Source organism: Varanus komodoensis, unplaced genomic scaffold (assembly GCF_004798865.1).
Source record: "Varanus komodoensis strain SLA01 unplaced genomic scaffold, ASM479886v1 scaffold50, whole genome shotgun sequence".
In the NCBI taxonomy this organism is placed as follows: Eukaryota; Metazoa; Chordata; class Lepidosauria; order Squamata; family Varanidae; genus Varanus; species Varanus komodoensis.
Window position 1 is genome coordinate 4,305,822 of NW_025336088.1, and position 20,770 is coordinate 4,326,591.

Consider the following 20,770-nt stretch of genomic DNA (forward strand, 5'->3'; position numbering starts at 1 on the left):
ATCGACGTCACCAGCCCTCCTCCCACCACGCTATCTTTTTCTATAGGAGGGCGGGCCTTCGTCCCTCTGAGCCCTAAGAGGAGAAAAAGAAGGTGATTGGTTGGAGGTAGGCGCCTCGCTGGAGAGGGCAGGGCCAACAAAAGGTTTGGGTTTGGCGCGAAGGGCGGTGATTGGCTTAAAGCGTGTAGCCGCGCGCGCGCAGAGAGCCAATGGGCGAACCCAAGCACGCGGCGCGCGCGGGGAGACTACACGTCAGTCAGACCGGGCGTGCTAAGAAGCAAGCAGGTAAGAGAGCGGGTCGTTTCTGCTGGGAAGGATCGATTTGTGGCCGATGCTGGGTGTGGGGAGGAGTGGGTCGAAACGCAGAGAAGATGGAGATGGCTGGGGAGCGGGGCAGGGAGGTCTCGTCATAAGAGGGGAAAGTCAGACGCTACCGAGCTTGGCTTACGAGACTGACTGCCACATGAGTTCAGTTGTGAGCGTGCTCCTGAATTTTCCTCTGAATTTACTCCTGTGTTCCGTTCTCATCCACGCCGAGGTATTCACACTTTGAGAGGCCGGTTGTTGAGCGGGAAAATAGCTTTAACTTATTAAAGGCGCAATCCTATGCACGTTCGGACAGAAAAAGGACCTACACCGCCTAGCATGCCCCAGCCACCATTGCAGGGTCTTTTTTTCTGTCTGAACATGCACAGGATTGCACTCTTAACTAAATTAAAAAATTCTCAGATTTCGGCTTTTAAAAAATTACAGTATTTAATCACATATCCCTTGTATCATCTCTACTCCATCACCCAGAAGATGTTTGTGAGGATTTAAAATCTTAACTTCGCATGCCCCAAGATAAATTCAAATTCTATGCTAGAGGTCAGCAGCTAGAAACCCATGGGCAAAATCTGGCTGTGTTGGGGGTTGTTGATTGCCTCTCCGTTCATAAATCTGGAAAGTGGAAGAATTTGGAAAAAGTTGGCAGCTGTGGCAACAGAACTTATTTCTGGAGTCCTTTAAGTCGAGAATGAGCATTAAGACATTGGCCCACCATGCCTCACTTGTTCGCAAAATGATTTCCCAGTAGAACCATTTCATGGCCAAAACTTTATTCACCAGTTGATAGTCTGCAGCACAAATGGCTTGAAACAATTAGACTGATGTCCTATATAGCTTTAAAGAGAAAAAAGAACTTAAGTGTCAGGCTGGAGAATGCTCATAGTTGTAGAACTGATTTGCTGTGTAAGTATGCATAGGATTACACCTGTAGGCAATCTCCCAGGATACAGAGCTCACCATGGCATTACTGCCCCCCCCACCCCCATATAGAACTCTCCCATAGCGAAGCATCAAGAGAGAGACAAGCTTCTTTTTAGGAGCTGTTTAGTTTAGCCTTTGGAGCCTGAGGTGCAGTTGGAAAAGGATGGGAATTATTTCAAAAAGTTGAGTAGTTGGACAAAATTCAAGGTTGCTGAGCATTTTGCTTTTTGTTGGAATAGTTCTTATGCCATGTCAAACTAGATGGAATCTTGTATTGGGGCTGTATAGCTCTAAATTCTAGAAGCTCATCCTGCTTGTGAGCTGTACAGAAGCTTTTGACTGGCTGTTACTGGAAACAGTGTTGGGCTAGATAGATCTTTTGTGTGATCCACTAGGGTAATTCTTACATTTGGCGGTGGGTAGAAAGGATCTGGGCATGTTAGATGACTCTCTACAAAGAGGGATGTAAAGCCCATTTAGAACCCTTCCCCCAGTAGCCCATATGGCAAGTTCTTAGCATCTGTTGTTGAGTGAGGAAGATAAATTATTCTGTGCTCCAACCCAGTCTTGATTTTGTCATTCCTGTAGGAACACCTGTATCAGTGTAAGAGAGAGTATAAGTGAAATACAAAAGGGATTGTGCGTGTTGTGGGGGCAGGTTGTCTGTGACACTTAACTTGCATACTAATCTACCTACCATTGCTCTGTAGTGTCCATCATGTCCAGTACCAGAGCTCAGTCCCAGAACACCATCAACTTTCCAAAGCGGAAATCCGTCAGGAAATTGCATAAGCCTCTAGAGAGTAAGGGAGATTCAAAGTTGGACCCAAGCACGCTATCTGTCTCACCACTCTCCTCCCAAGAGCAGGTCTTGCCTCTCAGCCCCCGCAAACGCCTAGGTGAGTTGGTCTTTCTCATCATTCTTTTAAAATATTATAGCACACTTCCTGTATAATGCATGCTTAGTGCTAACCTAATTCAACTTTGCCGTGATACCTGCAAGTGTGGCTTTTCCAGGCAATTGCAAGGATTAGCAGCACTGTACCACCTACCTTAATGTTATCTATTGACTGGTAACAGCATCTAGTATATCAGAAAGGCCCTCTCTGGAAATGGCAGGAATTAGATCTGGGACATAATGCATGCAGAGCACTTGCTCTACCACTAAGGGGGTTCCTGCAGAACTAGAGTATTTGTACAGTGTGATATTTTGTAGTGTTGGACATGCCTACAAAGTTCATCTCATACTTAAGTCCATATAGAATCAGGCTATTACTTGATTATTGCTGTAATTGTTAAGCCACTGTTGACAGCTTTATTTCCAATGGAAGCTTAATTCATGGCAAATGAATTAGGTATGCTTGCTTGTATGCTGAACAGATTGTTCTAGTCAAAATAATAGCTCTGCTCATAATATTTATAAAACATGCTTATTTATAAGTTTTGAGGATTTCTATTTTTATTCTGAGCCTAAAGTTTTGCGTGTTTAAAATAACAAGAAAAGAGCATGTGAAGAACTAGTAAGATTGATTTAGTAACTGTAGATAATAAACCGCCATAAGCAACTGATTAGGCTGGGAAGAGCTGCTCTACCCTTTTATACAGAAGCTTTTGGAAGACCTGCTTGTACTTTTTCAAAGGTATTCATGTGGGAGCTAAAAAGCTGTAAATGAAATACAAAAACAATGGATTCTGGATTAGAAGGAAGATTGCCTTTTGGATCTGGATCCTTGGCTGCCTTGTACCTTCATTGACTTCTAACCTAGGTGACTCTTTGTTTTTCATAGGAGATGACAACCTCTGCAATATTACCCAGCCGTTGACCTGCTCCCCAACTAAGCAGAGTAAAAAAGAGAACAGCTTTTCACCAGATTCCCCAAAGAGGAGAACTTTACTCTTCTGTGAGCATTCATCCCCCAAGTCTCCAACCAATAATAGCAATTTGGTTTCCACTCTGCTTCATAGAAGCCAAGAGACTCCCAATACTTCACCACATCGGTACACCAAGAAAGAGCATGTGTGTACTCGTCTCTTCAAGCAAGAAGGTATGCAGCAATATCATGCATAGTGGAGGATTGCGCGCTATATTTTCCATACTTTGCAAACTAGTTTTTGATGAAAATATTGCAATTAAACTTTGTTACTAAATACATTGATGAATAATTTGGTGATTGGGATGATAAAGGTTAGGATGGATATGCATGCCATTATACATAATTTTCTTCTTCCTTGAACATACTTATTAGTTTGCTGGTATAAGAAACAAATATTGCAGGCAGTGGTTGTGTTCACACAACACAACAACCCACTCCAAACAAGCCATGGCTACCTCACCAAGCCCAGGGGCAGCTTTCTATGGGTAAGCCACTGTTGAGCAACTGCCCCCAGGCTCAGCAAGGTGGCCGCCGCTTGGCCCGCAGCCTGGGGACTTGGCTCACATAATTAAAATTAGATTTTAAAAGTTATTTTCTCTTACCATCAATCCTTTTTAGTGTCTTTGTCTCCCTCCCTCCCTCCCTCCCTCCCTCTCTCTCTCTGTCTCTCTCTGTCTCTCTCTCTCTCTCTTTTCTGCCCTCCTCTCTTCCGTTTCCCACTCCATATTCCCCCTTTGTATATGCATGCAGTGGTGGGGTGGTGGGGAGCCGGCACACGTGCAGTTGAGCTTTTACAATTAGGCATGTGCACCAGTTCTTTGCTCAGTTTCAAAGAACACCTGCGCCGGGTCGGCGCTTTTGGACTGGCTCGGAGATTGTTTTCTCCGAGCCAGTCCAAAAGCTCTGAGGCGGGCCGGATAAAAGCATGGCAGGCCATAGTCCGAGGACCCATGATGTAAAGGAGTATTTGCCATTAAAAGGGAGTGGTGTGTAAATTATCCCCTTCTCACTGAGATACTCTACATTTGTTTGTTTGAACTGGACTGTGCTTGATGTTTTCCACCTTTTTCACCCTTTTCCAAGCCTCTAGATGTGTGGAATGTAGAAAAGTGTGAGCCATTGCATTTATGGAAAGATGGAATTTAGGTAGCTGTCAAAACTCAGGCTTCCTTTTAAAATGGGATTTTTGACTGGGCTAATTAGCATATTTTGACATGAGGAAAGCACTGAGAACAGTCAAGCCCAAATAAAAAACCAAGAGGATCTTGAGTGATATGCATACCACTCCCTTGTGCCAGGTTTGAACAGCCTGACAACTCACTGTGACTAGTTAACTACAGTGGGTTACCACTTATGCAAGCCTGCTTAGTATTCCAAAAAGGAAGTTAATATATTAATTGAATGAAACAGTAGAACACAAACATCACCTTGCTTGATCAGGCTAGGGTTCGACTTCCTGTTACCAATAGCAGCCAACTGGGACCATAAAATAGTACAATAAAAGGGTTTTTACAAGTACGTTAAAGAGAAAAGAATAACAAAATTGATTTTGCATTGATTATAATTGCCCCCCAAACTCAGCTAAAATTATTGTTTACTATGGTGTACCCCTATTCTAGTTAATATGACAGTTTTGGGTATGCATTTGTTTGTTTTAAACCATATTTTAATACATATTTTAATTTCATATTTTAATACAGGCACCTGTTACCAGCAGGCAAAGAGTCTCCTACACACAGCTGTTCCAGAACAGTTGCATGCAAGGGAGAAGGAAACTGCTGTCCTGCATCAGTTTCTCCGTGAACATGTCTGTAGGGAGAAGCCTGGAAGCCTGTATATCTCTGGAGCCCCGGGCACAGGGAAAACTGCCTGTCTCAACAGGGCCCTACTGGACTTAAAGGTAACTGTCAGGTCTGCATTGGGAGCCTGACTTCTTGTGAGACTTTTACTGTGAAATATAATGCTCAAACAAAATTGCCCAGAATTGAATTCTGCATGTATGCCAGAAACCTGTTGCACTAGGGCTTACTTCTCACAAGGCAAGCATAGAATTGGGTTCTATGTCTACAAACTGCCAGAGGAATATCACATTTAATATTACTATGATTGTGCTTTTTGTCTCATCTTTCAGTATTGCTCTGGAAGCAGGAAACTGGATTTAGATCTCTGTGACAGCACTTTCTTACATCTTCTTTCACCCATTCCTGTGTAAACCTGCTTTGCTGTTTCTGTCTGTTTTTCTTCACACCTTCAGCTTGCCATCCATGGTTAAGGAAACTTTATTATAGTTTGTACTTGGCCATCAAATCAAAACTGTGATTTGATGTGAGTTTGCTAATTCTGATTGGTGCCAGCTATGGTTTAAAGTGATATCTGAATTGATGAATTGTGGTAAATATTAAAAAGCTAGTGCTGAATGGAGAAAGAAGTGAATTAATGATTCTGGTGGCTCAAAGGCAGAAAACAAAAGCAGGTGTGCCACTTTAAACCATGGCTTGCTTACATGTTTATATGCTCAATTCATAATCTTGGTTCTAAACTATGATTGGCAGAAACCATCATTTGGTGTGATGCTTGAAATGTACCTGCATAGCCATGCCTACAAGAGACAGTCATTTTTTGTTTGTTGTTGCTGTTGCACGTGATAGACTAAATACATACTGTTTGGGGGCTGCTTTTCACAGAAGTTTTAGAACTTTGGAAGTGGATGCAGGAGTACACACTGTAAAGTGTGAAAGGAGAACGTGTGTGTATTTTGACACATTTGTCCACTTAGAATGCATGTGAACACAGAACTCTTCCAGAGATTTCCAGGATGCTGCCCTTCAAGGGAGAGAAGGAGTGTGCACTTCTGAGTTGTGCCTGGTTGAGGACCTGAATGGGAAGTCACTTATTTATGAATGTATGTTGTTCATTCAGCTTGTTAGATTATTGGGGTTCAGGTATAAGAAAGCTTTTGTCTCCAGCAACATCTTTTAGGAGTCTGCTTTCAACATTCTTATTGCAGGTACTTCTTTTCAGAGGTAGCCTGCAAGTTTCTCCTGGAATTGCTATATTTTCATTGCACTACTTGGAACTCATTGCTAAGTTCTACTCCATGTTTCTTTTTTGTGTCTTGTTGGCAGACTGAGCTTGCTGGTAGTCAGACCATTGTCTTAAACTGCATGACCCTGAGGAGCTCCCAGGCTGTTTTCCCAGCAATTGCTGAGCAGCTGGGCCAGGCTGGAGCAGACAAAACAGCCAGAAGTGATGTCCTCAGAAAGCTGGAGAAACGCCTAACATCAGAAAATGAGTCCATGGTGTGAGTACAAGCACTTTGAGTGTGAAGCATTTTTCAGCTTTTGGACCAGCTGGGGAAAAGAGTTTTGTGTTGTGCATTATTCTTATCATGTACAATTTGTGAGGAGGAAGAACATTCTCCATTTTTATGACCCCAAAGGAAAAGCTTGTTCATTAAAGCCCTATGAGGATATCCCAGAGTTCTCTGCACTGCTTTCTATAGAAAAAATAGTTTGCCTCTTTCTGCTGAGAAATATGTTCCTGGTAAGGAGTGAAGCAGGTCCTACTTTGGTCCTATGACTAGAAACTTTTTTAATGGATCAAGTAATTACAATTTGAGATTCTTGATTCCATCCTACCTAGACAAGGTACCAGGTTAGTGTTGTGTTGATTCAGTCCTGTGCTAAGCACTCAGTCAAATTAGCTTGTTGACAAATGTTTGGTTGCTTAAGAGTGGCAGAAAAGATGTCTTTATAACTGCTCTGTTCCTCTGTCCCAGGTTAATTTGTGCAATCTGCATATTTTTGTTATAAGAAGGGTTCTATTCACATGCCTTTCATTTGTACAGTTTGGTTGTATTAGATGAGATGGATCAGCTGGATTGTAAAGGACAGGATGTGCTCTACAGAGTGTTTGAGTGGCCTTCCCTCACCAACTCCCGGGTCATTCTTATTGGTGAGTGCTACAGCTTAATCCTATTTTTCCCCCAGAGAGCAATTCCCAGGGAAGAGGGTTTAGCATAACTCCAGGACTAGAATCAGGAGGTTAGTATGACTGGGCATCTGGCAAGACCCATGTCTTGCTAAGAGGATCCACTGCCAATCATGGCATCCTATCCCCTGCTGCTCTTTCTTGCTATCACTGCTTGGTTGCCTGCCCCTTCTCTGTGACTCAGAGGAAGGAAGAGCAAAAGGGAGCAAGTCACCCCCTGCTCACTCAATCCCCACTAATTGGAGGTGGGGATTGGAGCTAGGCTGCACCTATCTTCTCTTCCTCCTGCTGAGAAAGAGTGAGAGATGGGAAGGCAGCAAGAGGATTAGAACTGAGGTCCCCACTGAGAACACTTTGCCTGATGCTCTCTCAGGTGCTGTGTTCTAGGTCTCCTCACTCTTCCCACCTGCAGTGCTTCATCTGACAGAGGTAAATAATTTGAATGAATACCAGAAGATCAGTTAAACTTCCTGCTGTCCAAATTGAAGGGACACCCACTTCCCACTGATTAACATGTGCAGCATAGGTCAGGGAGAAACCAAATGCCTGTGGCACTGGCACTCCAGATTACTTAGCACAGGGGTCCTCAAACTTTTTCAATAGGTGGCCAGCTGAAAGGCGGCGGCGGCGGCAGCTGGCGCGGGCCAGTGAGGCAGGGGTGCCTGGGCACACAGGCCGGTGAGGTGGCGGCGGGTGCACGCAAGGTGGCGGCAGGCGCGCGAGGCAGTTGCTCGGAGATCTCCCAGCGAGTCCAAAACCATCTCCGAGTGAACAAGCCACCACCTCCCTGCCCACATGGCAAGCACGCAGGCAGTGGTGCAGGCCGGATCTGTCCCATGGGCGTAGTTTGAGGACCCATGTCTTAGCAGGATATGTACACTCATGGCAGCATGGGTGCCATACAAGAAAACTGCTAAAGTGTCAGCGCCTTGATGGGGTCCACCCTTTATACCTACTTAAGCACAGCTGAGACTGATTTAGCAGGCGCTACCTTGTGGTGTTTGAAGAAGAAGACTCCTTTAGTTCTGGGGCAAGCTCTATGAGGGTGGGGGGTGAATGGAAAGGCTAGAAAATAGTGTGTCCTAAATGTTGTTTTATTGGCAGGCATAGCCAATGCCCTGGATCTCACCGATCGCATTCTGCCCCGCCTGCATGCCCGTCCCAAGTGCAAGCCACAGCTGCTAAACTTTTTGCCATACGACAAAGAGCAGCTTGCCACCATTCTTCAAGAACGTCTAAAGCAGGTATGGTTTCATCACCCAGGCTTCAAATCTATAGCCCAAGCTCTAGGCATCCTGCTGAAGCAAAAACTAGATACATTTTGGTTTTCTTCTTGAGACATTATCATCTGAATGTCTCAATATGTAGAGTATACACATTGTTTTGCATCAGCAACTCCTTCAAAATTCCATGTGGTTTGGAAGAAACTTCCTTTCTCATTAGTGCAAGAGAGGAAAACAATGGCAACTTCTTAAGGTGAAGAATGGCTTATTGTCTAGTTTTTGAGAAGAATATGAACAAGCATTTTGAGAGCAAAAATGTAGTGAACACTCTTGTCAAAAAGTGTGTGTGTGTGTCTAAATGCACATACCACTATTAGAGTGAGTAACTCCAGAAAAGGTACTAGCATTTGGCACAGTATGCCATAAACCTGAATATAACTACTTACCAAAACATAGCAAAATATTGCTAAGAGGCTGAAGGGTGCCAGCTGCTACTCTGGCTAATTATCTTGGTTTCTGCTGAGGACTCAGTATCTGTCTAACATTTACAGTCTGCTTTGTATCTATGTGTTCTGAACCTGCCTCATTGAGCCTAGGTGGCTGGCTTAGATTTATTCTGTCTCAGATTCTTTTTTTTCCCTACATAGTAGCTAGGCTACTTCCCAATAGCAACAAATAAGATAGAGAGCTGGAGGATAAATGATTGTGAATCGGATAAAGTGAGAGTTCTTGGGCTGAACTGAAAAGGCTGGCTTTTCACACATGCCCAAATGCTGTTGCATTTTCTTGTTGAAGATGTAGCCTAGGAGACACTGCTGGGTGCTCTTGTAACTACCCTGTTTTCTCCTCTCTATCCCTTAGGTGTCAGGGGAGCAGGTGTTGGACAATGCCGCCATCCAGTTCTGTGCTCGGAAAGTCTCTGCCATCTCTGGGGATGCCCGTAAAGCTCTGGACATCTGCAGGTGAAGAATATATAGCACTCTAAAATCCAAACTAATTTACAGCACGTGGGATGTGATTTAAAGCTTCATTATGGCATTTGCTCTCCCTGCTTGGGGGAGAGAGAGAGAGAGCCCTCAAGTCTTTGTTGGGAGAGGGGAGGGCGCTGCCTCCTGGCTGTGTTAATGTCTGGAAATGTTCACAGCCCATTACCTATGAAGGGTGAGAGGAATTGGTCCTCCCTGCTGCGATTATAGATTGGTTAATTACATCTGGATTGCAAAAGGCTCTCATTAACAGTTCTCAAGCAGACATCTTTATGGTGCTTGGAAGTGTTTTCTTTTTCCTTGCAAGTAGGTTTATAGAAGTTGCCTTCCACTTTTTTTGAGCTCACTCTGGCATTTGCTTACTGGCCTCCACTCTGTATGTTTGGCTCAAAAGGAGGGTAAAACTAAGTCCTTTTGTATAGTGAGGTGATGGAGGTAAACCGCTGATAAAGGGGCAAATACAGCTGCTGTGTTTCGGGGATGCTAGCCCAGATCTTCTTGTGTGTGTGATACAGCTTAGTTGCTCGCAGGATTCCAAATGGACTGAAAGTGTCCCAAGAGGCCCTGCAGAGCAAATTGCTCCAAACAGTGGGATTGCCATAGCTTCCAGTGTTGCTAACCTGCCTGATCTTCATGAGGAAAAAGTATTTCCCCTCAGTCCCCCAAAAAATGTAGGAGTCATAACCTCAAGCATTGTGATATGCGGAACCTGTTTTGTTTAGATGTCTGCAGATCTTACAATATTTTATGCTGCTTTCTAAATAACATCTGCTAAATTAGAGCATGCTTTATTGGCATAATTACTCTAGTAAGACACTTTTTATGCACCTCTGGTGGCTAATACCAGCTCCTGAACAAGCCTGAGTGAGATATGCTGGGGTTATTTAATTCTTATGTTTCTAATCTGCCCAATAACTAATGTTCTGTGGGCATATCGCAGTCCACTTCTGCTTTCTGGGTATCACTAAGGCCTTGTGGCTGTTTTTACTTTTTGGTGCTACCCTTTTCCTTTTGCTGGAAGTTTTTTAGATGTTTGTGTCTCCACCCACCCACCCCCCTCATCTAAGGCCTGCCTACCTTATATTTTTGGAAGGGGCATATTAAAGCATTTTTATACAACCAGGCATTTCTAATTTAGCCTCTTGCTTGTTTTCATATTTTGGTTTCTTGTAATGGTTTGTCTCTACTAGATTTTATTTCATTTTATTTTGGCTAGCCATAGGCCATAACAACTAACATAAAATAGGCTGCATATACAAACAAGACTATAATCCATAGTAGAACACTTATTTAAATCAAGTCATAATTACAGTGTTTAAAAAAACCAAACTTACCCCACAGCGATCTTGTATATTTAAAACCATTAGGAGAAATATGAATATTAATTAAAGCTGATACGGAACAAATCCAACAACAGATACCTGGAACACATCCAACCAAAATTAAGTACTTTTGAGAGCCCATTGAGTTCACTAAGATAAATAATACAGAACAATCCTATGGTCAGGGGCAGGGGAGAATTCCTTAGGGTAACAAGTGCAATATCCAAAGTCCTATTGCCTCAGTAACTGTGAGGCCAGGGGTCGGTGACAATGTTCCTTTTTCTTTCTCCCTCAACCGCACATTAATGGCACTGCAGGAGGAGGGGAATGAACTGGCTTTTCCAGAGCTGGCATATTTTCAGAGTCTGAGGGTGTACAAGGAGAACAAGTTGACTTGAGGTCCTGTAGATCCATGGCCTCCGCACTTGGACTGCCACAAAATGAAAGATCAGTACCCTCCAGCAGGGACCATGAGCAGTAGATGTGCCATTGTGCTGACATTCCTGTCTCTCCACTGACACAAGCATGTCTTCCACAGTGTTTGTCTCTTCAGACATCCTTCTGAGCACATCGGATTTGCACCCAAATTCTTTTATTAAAATGAATGAAGCTTGGCTGGTTCATCCCTTTTGTTTGCAAAAATGTTACTTAATCGCACCAAAGAAATTTAGGAGAGGGTATGGACTGTGTAGCATCCTTACAGCTACTCAGCAGTTCAGTGCAAGCAGATTTCTTTGCTCTCAACAGAATTTTGCAACTTTTGATCATTAACACAGATATTTAGGTTTGTAACTCAAATGTTATTTTAGTTGTTGGGCAATTGTCAACTTAAACTGAGATTTAGTCCTGCCTCACACCACCCACAGGATGCCCAAATTAGACAGAAGTTGCCACTGTGGCTTTAGGTCGAAGGCTGCACCACTTCCACCTCAACAAATAGAGCGTTAGTCTCATTAAGTGGCAAGCTAGTAATGAGCTCCATTAATGGGCCGTGTATGCCACTCCAGGTCTCCTCCCTCTATGTGTTTGGCATGCTTGCATGGTTTCTCCCTTGTGACTTTTCAATACTGCTTGAGAGCATCAGGATAAGAAGGCGAGGCCAGGAAATGCAGATACAAGTCAAACAGCATAGTATGAGAATGTAAGGACTGACTTAAGACTGCAGACCATTGGTCTTCAGCTGCTGGGTCAGAGCTGAAAACTGGCTCATGGACCAAACAAGGGCAGGGTCCTTTTTTCACTGTTTTGAAAGGAGAGTGAAGAAGAGAGATGGGAGTCTTGCAGAGATATCAGGAGAAAGTAGAAAGTGGGGAGAGAAGGGCAAACTGAGGTGTATTGTTAAATGAGAAGTAGGAACAGTTTAAAGTGAAGATGGGTCTTCTTGTAAAGACACCTCTTTTTGACTGATTTGACCTGCCAAATTTCAAGAGAGACAATCTGTTGGTGCATGACAGTATGAATTATTTGAAATGAACTCTTCAAGTTAAAGTCCTTAGTATAACAAGGCTAGATAACTGGTCAAATTTCTCTCCCAAATTTCAGGATATAATAAACATAAAGTCAGTTGTCTGTCTAGCTATTTTTGGTAAACCTCATAGGACAGAGTTTAAGACAGATGGCTTCTGGGGAGAATTATTAGTAGTAAGAGTGGATCTGCTATTTAACCAGAACTCACTTTCCTATCATCACCCGAAACTTCTTCCTAGAAAACCTACATCATTCTGTTCTGTTCTTCTTTCAAATTCACAAAAACCATTTTTGTGTGTGAAAGCTTTATATTAACTGATGGGGCCATGCAGCTGAAATAAACAGAGCCTACAACCACATTCACTTACATTCCTTGTTACCATTGCCTCTCCCTTCTCCACTTGGATGATATTTTATCTTTGTTTGAAGTTAAGAGACTTCTTTGGTGCTGCATTAATAATTGTCAGCATTCTTGACATGTTTTGATAGTAGTAATTGTCTCTACTCCTATAATATTCACACAGAGCTCCTGTGAAATCATAACTGGTTTGTGGGAGAAGGTTTACAAATTACAGTTGCAAGTAAAATACAGAAATTGATAGCTGCCTCTTTTTCACAGTAACTGGAGGTCTGCCCCTCAACTGTTCCTCAGCAGGGATATTGAACAACAGGGTATCCCAACCATACATGGCTTACCTTTTACCAAAGGAAGGGAATTGAAGTACCACATTAGTACAGGACATGTTCACAATCTATATTGTTCAATTGTTTGATAAATTCACCCACTTGGAGGAGATAAAGGCATTTAGATATCTACCATTCTTCACTTTTATTATTTCAATGTAAAAGAATGCATGCAATGATTAAATTCTCTAAATTGCCAGCTTTTTATTCACAAGGAATTGCTAATTTTTTACCATGTAGGCAACCCTGCCTGACCTGTGATACATAAACAAAAGCAAGGCAGAATTGAAAATCCAGCAGAGGTGAACCTCAGATGCTATGAATCTGTCCTGCATGTATGTGAAACATTGGGGGGAAGATCAACTAAGCAGAGGCCACATAGAGGCTTATAAAATTATGCACAGGATGGTACACCTGGATACAGAGATAGCTTTTCTTCCTGCCTCTTAATGGTAGAGATCATCTTGTGAAACTGACTGGCAAGAAATTTAAAAGAGACAAAGAAATACTTCTTAACATCATACAAGATTAGTTGATGGTATTCACTGCCACAAGAAGCTGGTAGCGTAGCTGATTGGAAAGGGGAAATAGCCAAATTCATGGAAGGCATGTGATCAATATGGGCCGTGGCTACGCAGAACCTTTGAGGCCACAGTTGGTGTGCCATTGCCATTGACCTGAGGGTAGGAATGGGAGATGAGTGTTGCCCGCCCTGCCTGCGTATGGGTTTCCCAGAGGTCTCTGGCTGGCCACTGGACTAAATGGGCCTGACCTTTTTCTGACAGGGTTTGTGCTCGGTTGTGTTAACAGTTCACGAAAAACAACTCTTACACGAGACCTAAACTTTCTTTTGCTTTGAATGAAGGCCAGTATTTATGCAAAATTTTTAAAAGTATAGTAACTTCTGAAGCATTACTTTGATTAGTTTATTTAACCCCTTTTGAAACACCTTTTGTTGGGTCACTGCTTCTATCTTGGCACAAAACAAGTTTGCTACTGCAGATTGGCTGTGGAAGTGTACATGGCACAGGATTATTCAGGCAATCTCCCGGTTATGAATGAATTCTGTTTCTGAGAAAATGGAAATTTGTCTGTAAAACAAATTTGTAAGTCAGATCACTACAGTGGCATAATATCCTAGATCCCATCAGTACAAGAAGTCCCGCAATCTGGTCTCAGTAAATTCAGCCCTTGAGACCTCTTGATTCTCTTCTTATACAATATTTGAAAACAATCATTTTACCCTCAATGTTTAAGATTCCTCTCACCACAGAGTAGGTTGGATATCAATATTCCAATTAGAGCCAATTGTGCTTTAGGGTAAGAGAACGTGATTTTATTAATCAAGCAGCTTTGGTTGGGACATTCTGATGTTGGAATGTCATAAAGTGGAAGTGGCATTAAAATGAGGAATAAACAGCAATAAACTCCCCTGTGGATGCTGCACTGAGCAATCCTCAGTCAGGGGAAGCAGCTGGAGTATGAGTAACACAGGTGACTTTTGCATGCATGCTAATGCAATGAGTAGAAACTTCTGGATTTTTGGTGGGGTGCTACATGTATGCCAAAAGGAACAATGGGCTGTATGTGAGGAGATCTGGAGTGGTCCTTAGTAAAGATGTGGTGATTTTTATAAACCTGTTCCAGTTTTGTTTCATGGAGTGTCAGACATTCTTTATTCTGATGCAGTCTGATTCTGTTTGATGAAATCAGCTTTCTTCTTTTTATTGGGTCTAGGATCATTTTGCTTCTATTTGCAGTTAAGAAAAGATTTTAGATCTCTGCAACGTGGGAAAAGCTGAAAAGCTGGTCCACTGTTGATTCATAGAAATCAAGCTCATTTGAATCTTGTAGATTTCTTCAACAATCCTAGTTCATAGGGCTGTGTTAGGGATTGAGAAAAGCATCAGTAAAATGCTAATGCCTTGGTTTAAAACGTTACTCTTCCTTAGGAGGGCTATTGAAATTGTGGAGTCGGATGTGAAGAGCCAAACTGTGCTTAAACTGCTGCCTGCCTGTAAGTAGCTTTTCTTCACTTTCCCCCCTGAGCAGGTCCTATACTGCTGTGTGGTGCTGTCATGTTTCATTATGTGTTTTCCTGACTGATTGGCAGTATTTCTTTCCAGGGACTAGTTTAGGCCTTACTGGAGGGAAGAAATCATCCTGCAGCTGGTTGGCACGAAAAGTATTTTCCTTTCCAGCACAAGTGAAGCAGACAGCCCTGCAGTGGGAGGCTACACCTGCTCCCTGTCTCTCCTCTCTGCCGCTGGCTTTAAGCATGACTTAGCCATTGTAAATGCAGGTGTGCAAGCAGGCATCTCCCAGGCTGAGTGGAAATTGATGCAGCCCAAGGAGGGTGTACATGTAGGGAGGCAGGAAGCATGTTTCGATCTTGCCCCATCTGTATGCCTTTGCTGTAACATCAGTTAACCACCCGTGACGTTTATGCTTCAAAATTGGGATAAAGACTGCATGTGTTGGGAGTGCGCATGGTCTGAAGGCACATGATGCAACATCTCTGCCGATGCCAAGGAGTTGTAGATTCAGTCAGTGGCTGCGTATGAGACCGGCTGGCAACCTACCTATCCAACATCGAGCTCTTTCGATGAAAAGTGGAGTATAAATCTAACGTGATACATATGCTGTTTATGGATTACGAGAATCACGTAGGAATGAGGCTGTGTACAGTAGGCTTGCCTTAACTCTTCCTCTGATCTCTGTCCAACTGACCACAGCTCTTCTGCTCTCTCCCATCCTCAGGCAAATCCCTTTCTAAACCACCCACAAACTTAGTAGTGCCCAAACAGGTGGGACTGCTGCATGTGTCCAGGGTGATCTCTGATGTGTATGGTGACCGGATGGCAGCTCAAGGCAGTTGCGGTGGTGCTGATTCCTTCCCCTTGCAACAAAAAATCTTGGTCTGTTCTCTGCTGCTCTTAACCAAGCAGCAGAAAGTCAAAGAGGTGACCATGGGAAAGGTAAGTGCACACTGCCACCCCCCTCCCCACCCCGATACCACTGTTAATCCCTAATGGAACTTTTACTTGGCTTTGCATCTTATCGTATCAAATGAGCCCTGGTAGGATATGTTATTGAAAGCAGAATGCCAAAGGAGTAGTAAGACTAATGTGTATAGGCAGTGTGAAGAAGTCCTGCCATGGGGCCATTTAAAAATGCCTGGCTGTTTAGGACTTGGTCCTAAAAACTTAAGTACCGAAACCAGCAAGAGAATGGGCACCATTGGCTCTCTTCCTATGCCCAGGGTACCCACATACCCTGCCCGTTTTTAAGACCTGGGGAATGAAAGGGATCTGTTTGCTTAAAAGAGAGTTTTTTGTATGAACTGAATGGAAGAAAACTGCTTGAAATATGCCCAAATATATAATGCAATAGTCTAGATACAACTGTACTCTAAAATCCCTAATCTACCTACCTATCTATTCTCCCACTCATTTTCAAGCAACCTTGTGGGGTAAGGTTAGATAGCTAGAGGGCAGAGAGAACCGTTTTCTTTAACTCTTAGTTTCTGCAAAAAAGGACTACTAGCAGGAGTGAAAATTTAGCATCTTGTACCCCAGGTTGTCCCACAGCAATTCTGCAATTTTTTTTATGTTCCAGATGTACAAGTGTGGAAAGTAAGGCTGGAACAATTATTTCCCCAAAACCATCTGGTGCACTTGTGGGGGATTTAACACAAGCTCTGAATCTTTGCATTTGCAGGGCTTTTGTGTTTCCACATCCCACTTTTCTGTGCAACAGGCTTGCTCAATAACTCAGTGATATGGAGTAGATCTAAAGCCTTGCCTGACTAGCAACTTATTTGGCTGGACTTTGTGGGACATAATTAGGGGGAACATCATCCAGTTGCAAGCCATGTTGAGGGACTGAGCTAGCCTGAGGCATGCAACCAAAGAGCAAGTTCTCTCATGCAATGTTGTCTGTGTCTTTCTTGTATTCTGTACTGGTGGATTTTCATAAACATTTCCTCCTCCTAGCTTCATGAGGCCTACAGCAGAGTTTGCCGGAAGCAGCAGATGGTAGCTGTAGACCAGTCAGAATGTCTCTCACTCTCAACCCTCCTGGATTCCAGGGGTATTGTGGCTCTGAAGAAGGCTAAAGAACCACGGCTGACAAAGGTAATACTTCTGTTGTTCATTTGCAAAGATGTGCCCAACTCTTCTCAACCCTCCGGGTTCTCCTGTCCTCCACCATCCCCCAGAGTACACCCAAACCCACACCCACCTCTCCAGTGTGCCCATCCAGCCACCTCAGCCTCTGCCATCCCCTTCTCCCTTTGCCTTGAATCTTCCCAGCATTAGGGTCTTTTCCAATGAGTCGTTCCTTCTCATTAGGTGGCCAAAGTAGTTGAGCTTCAGCTTTAGTACCTGACCTTCTAAAGAGCAGTCGGGGTTGATTTCCTTTAGGATTGACTGATTTGATCAATTTGCATTCCGAGGGACTCTCAGGAGTCTTCTCACAGTACCACAATTAAAAAGCATCAATTCTTCAGTGCTCAGCCTTCCTCACAGCCATACAGTACAAGTGGAAAAACCATAGCTTTGACTATGCGAACAGCTTTTGCTGTGGCTGAGGAAGCAATGGGAAGAGGGGCATCCAAGTCCCTTTGACCTCCTGGAAGGGACCGTAGTCTGGAGGATGACTAGGCAGTCCAGTGTTTACCCCTATCATCAATTCAAAGGAGCTCAGGTTTCAAAGCAAGGAGGTTCGAGCTGGAGACCCTGGGGAGCAGCTGCAACATGGGGGCCCGTGGACCAGATAGTATTGAGCGAAGTGGACCAGTGGCTTCACTCAGTATAAGGCATGAATGATATGTTTGGGGTGATATACTAGTTAACACAACAAAATTAATTGCGTACTGAGAACTGAACCATTTGGGTTGCCCTTGGGATTGGCAACAAACACGCCTGAGAAAAAGGTGTATGCTTTGCAAAATTATGCGCAGCACTGAAGTTAAGCCCTACCTTTTAAAATGGTTTTACATCTGTTTAAATTAATAGCATATCCTGTCCCTAAGCCATGGGGTTTAATATACAATGTTTCCTTACTCTGTTGATGCCCTTTGAGAGGTCAGCACTCTTATAACAAAAATAATGATGGGCAATGAAGATATAGCCATTAGTTCATGGAATCAACCTTCCTTGGAAAGTCTTGCATGTCACGCTAGTTTGCTGCCTGAAGCATCACTGCTGCCTCCTAGGAATTTTCCCATCCATTTCCCCTCAGAGGCCCACCTTAGCTCTGTTGCACAGAGAGCTGCCACCTTCCCATTCTCCTTGGGGGCGGTTCTGTCGGAGAGCCACAGTGCACAGCCCATCGTGCCAGTGTTGACCAAAGTGCTGCTCTCTTCTATGCCCAAAAGACCTGTAGACCAAGGCCAGGTGAAGTTTCAACATGCTTGCATGTGAATGAGCGCAAGAAGAAGCGACAGTGCCATGCGAGGGCCCGCTGTTTCCTTGCCTCACAAGTTTGATCTGTATGTGTGAGATTTGCCACCATCTCCGTCAGTACAGAAACTTAAAAGTCTCACAGAGCACTTTGTTGGTTGTAAGAGTGGGATTTGCTTTGCTGCATGAATGAGATGAAGGCCCTTCTACTGAATCATGCTGGTTTTTGCTGTGTCTCTGAGACTTTAAGAGTATTCAGCCCTGAGCTAAGTAGCTGATTCAGAATCCTGTGAATTCTGGGCTGGAAACCCATCTTCTGGAACTCATAGAAAATCATCCATGATGTCTAAATTTTGGTTGATAAGACAAATGTTTTATTTCCCTGTGCTTTGGTTATTAAAATTTGCCAAGACTTTGGCAATTAGAAAAAAGATTGCTGAATACAAGAAATGCAAAGACCTGGAGCATCTGAGGAGTCTCCCTACTCCCGTAATTCTGATTCTGCGAGCACTGGTGGGAGAGCTGTGTGACAGTGGTGAGCACTGGTGTGTGAGAGGTGATGTTCCACACATCACTATTTCTGCTGTTACTGTCAAGTGGCTTGTCTTTGGACACTGACCAGAGGTGGGACTGTACGGATGCTATTAAGAAAGCAGTTCCTGTGTTCTCTCCTGTGTAGACTACGCTATGGTCTTGGGTTTTTGCTTTTTTGGAAATGATGGGTGTTTCTCTTCCCCCTGGGTAACAAATACATTTCTCTCCAGGTCTTCTTGAAGATAGAAGAGAAGGACGTGGAGCAGGCCCTCAAGGACAAAGTCTTGGTTGGAAGCATCTTGGCCATGGGCCTTTAGAATTGCTGCTCAGCTCAATTCTTATATAGGGTGTTCCCAAAAGGACATAATTTCTTTCCAGATGTCATTGCCCTTAGTGGCAGCCTTTGTTGACCATGCCAGTGGATGTATAATTCTGACTACTGGGATGTCTTTTCACAGTACCAGTGTTTAAAAGATGTTCTGTTTTTATTTTTATGGGGTGTTTTTAAACTGTACAATGACCTTTCCACTTACAGAAACAAGCTTCTGGGCAGATGTGGAGCCAAGTTAGTTATATTTGGGAGGGGAACTTCACACTTTGCCTCTATAACATCCCCTCTCCACCCACCCTCCCTTTCCAGCTCCTTTTTGGAGTCCTAGAAACACTATATTCCTCCCAGTCCCTCATGCCACCCCTTTCTTTTTTGCCCCCTCTGTATTGGAATTGCTGTGCTACTCTTGGGCTGCTACACTGCCTGTTTTCAGCACCACTAATGAAAGAGGATGAAGGGTGTTGGCAGGAGAGCCCATTGGCAGAAACAAAACCATTAACGTCACAGGAGGAAATAAGAACGCAGAAGGTTCTCTTCTGAGCTCCTTTGAAGTTGAACTGTTTCCGCAAAGCAGATGTCACTCATGCTCAGGCTTAGCGTCTTGGGAGCTGCAGTGGGGCTTAGTGAGGCGCGCGCACGCACACACACACACACACAGACTGAGCAAGTGTCTTAATGCTTATGACCTATGGAAGCAGCCCTAGCAGTGAAACTGGATTCGGCCTGAGGCAAAGAGCAGATCTGTTTCATTCATGAGCTGCTGCTTGTTAAGAGTTGGTTGGTTTATGTGAATTTTAATAAGCATACAAAATGGACTTCTATGTTGGATTGTACTTTGCTTGTCATGTATGTATGTGAATATTTTAGTTTATCTGATCTAGTTGACATTTCAAATGCCATATGTATTTCCACATTGCTTTTCACCCCAGAGTGGCTTTGCAGCTGAAGAAGAGGGATGCTAGGGTGTCTCTCCACCCCTAACCCGCCATAAATTAATAATATCTCTGAGGTGTTGAAATATGTACAGCCAGACATTTTAAACAATTGGAGTAGTGACATACTTCCAGTTGATTTTTTTAATTTATAGATTAAAAGAGTCTGTTTTGTGGTTTGGATGTATGTTTTTTGGAATATGGAATATGTTTTTTATTTAGTTGAGCTGCTGTTTTTGCAACTTAAAATTGGTGTTCCCAAGGGATGGAACAATGCAGGTTCTCTTGGCAGGAGTCCTAAGATTCCATCATTGATGTGGTCTAGTATTTCTTCATTGGCAGTTTGGTAAATAAGGGACCAGTCACTATTAATCTCTTGTCCATTGAAGTGGAGGTGCAATTATATTTGACACATATGTGCCTCCACTGATTGTGGTTAAGTACTTGTAATTGTGTCTTTATTCTTTATATTGTTCTTGCCTTGTTCTAGATTTAGGCATGAACTTAATACCCATTACAGTTGCTTCTGTTTTGGAAGGATAAATGTGTGATACAGAGAATCTTGCAGGAATCCACTCTTTGCAGCAGTTGCTGTTATGTTCATGATGTTACTGAACAACCAGAAATCCTCAATTTCATCCAGATTGTCTTCTAATTTTTATATTGCCTGGTGTCCCATATCACAATTGTTTCCTTTAAGCTGGGTGGCCAGGGCAGGAGACAGACTATGCCTTTTTAGGTAGGCGAAAGCAAATTTGGCAGCCTTCTTATTCA

At 43.3% G+C, this 20,770-nt stretch overlaps 1 protein-coding gene across 1 annotated transcript; it reads left to right on the forward strand.

The window, feature by feature from the left end:
• Nucleotides 1-44: 44 nt before the first annotated feature.
• CDC6 (cell division cycle 6) lies at nt 45-20,179 on the forward strand. Its single transcript, XM_044447095.1, has 12 exons — nt 45-106; nt 1,959-2,147; nt 3,036-3,293; nt 4,823-5,022; nt 6,248-6,423; nt 6,970-7,076; nt 8,217-8,356; nt 9,197-9,297; nt 14,747-14,811; nt 15,555-15,772; nt 16,790-16,930; nt 18,964-20,179. Exons 2-12 carry the CDS (start codon nt 1,967-1,969, stop codon nt 19,048-19,050), a joined length of 1,674 nt encoding a protein of 557 aa, XP_044303030.1. The 5' UTR covers nt 45-106; nt 1,959-1,966; the 3' UTR covers nt 19,051-20,179.
• The last annotated feature ends 591 nt before the right edge of the window (nt 20,180-20,770 follow it).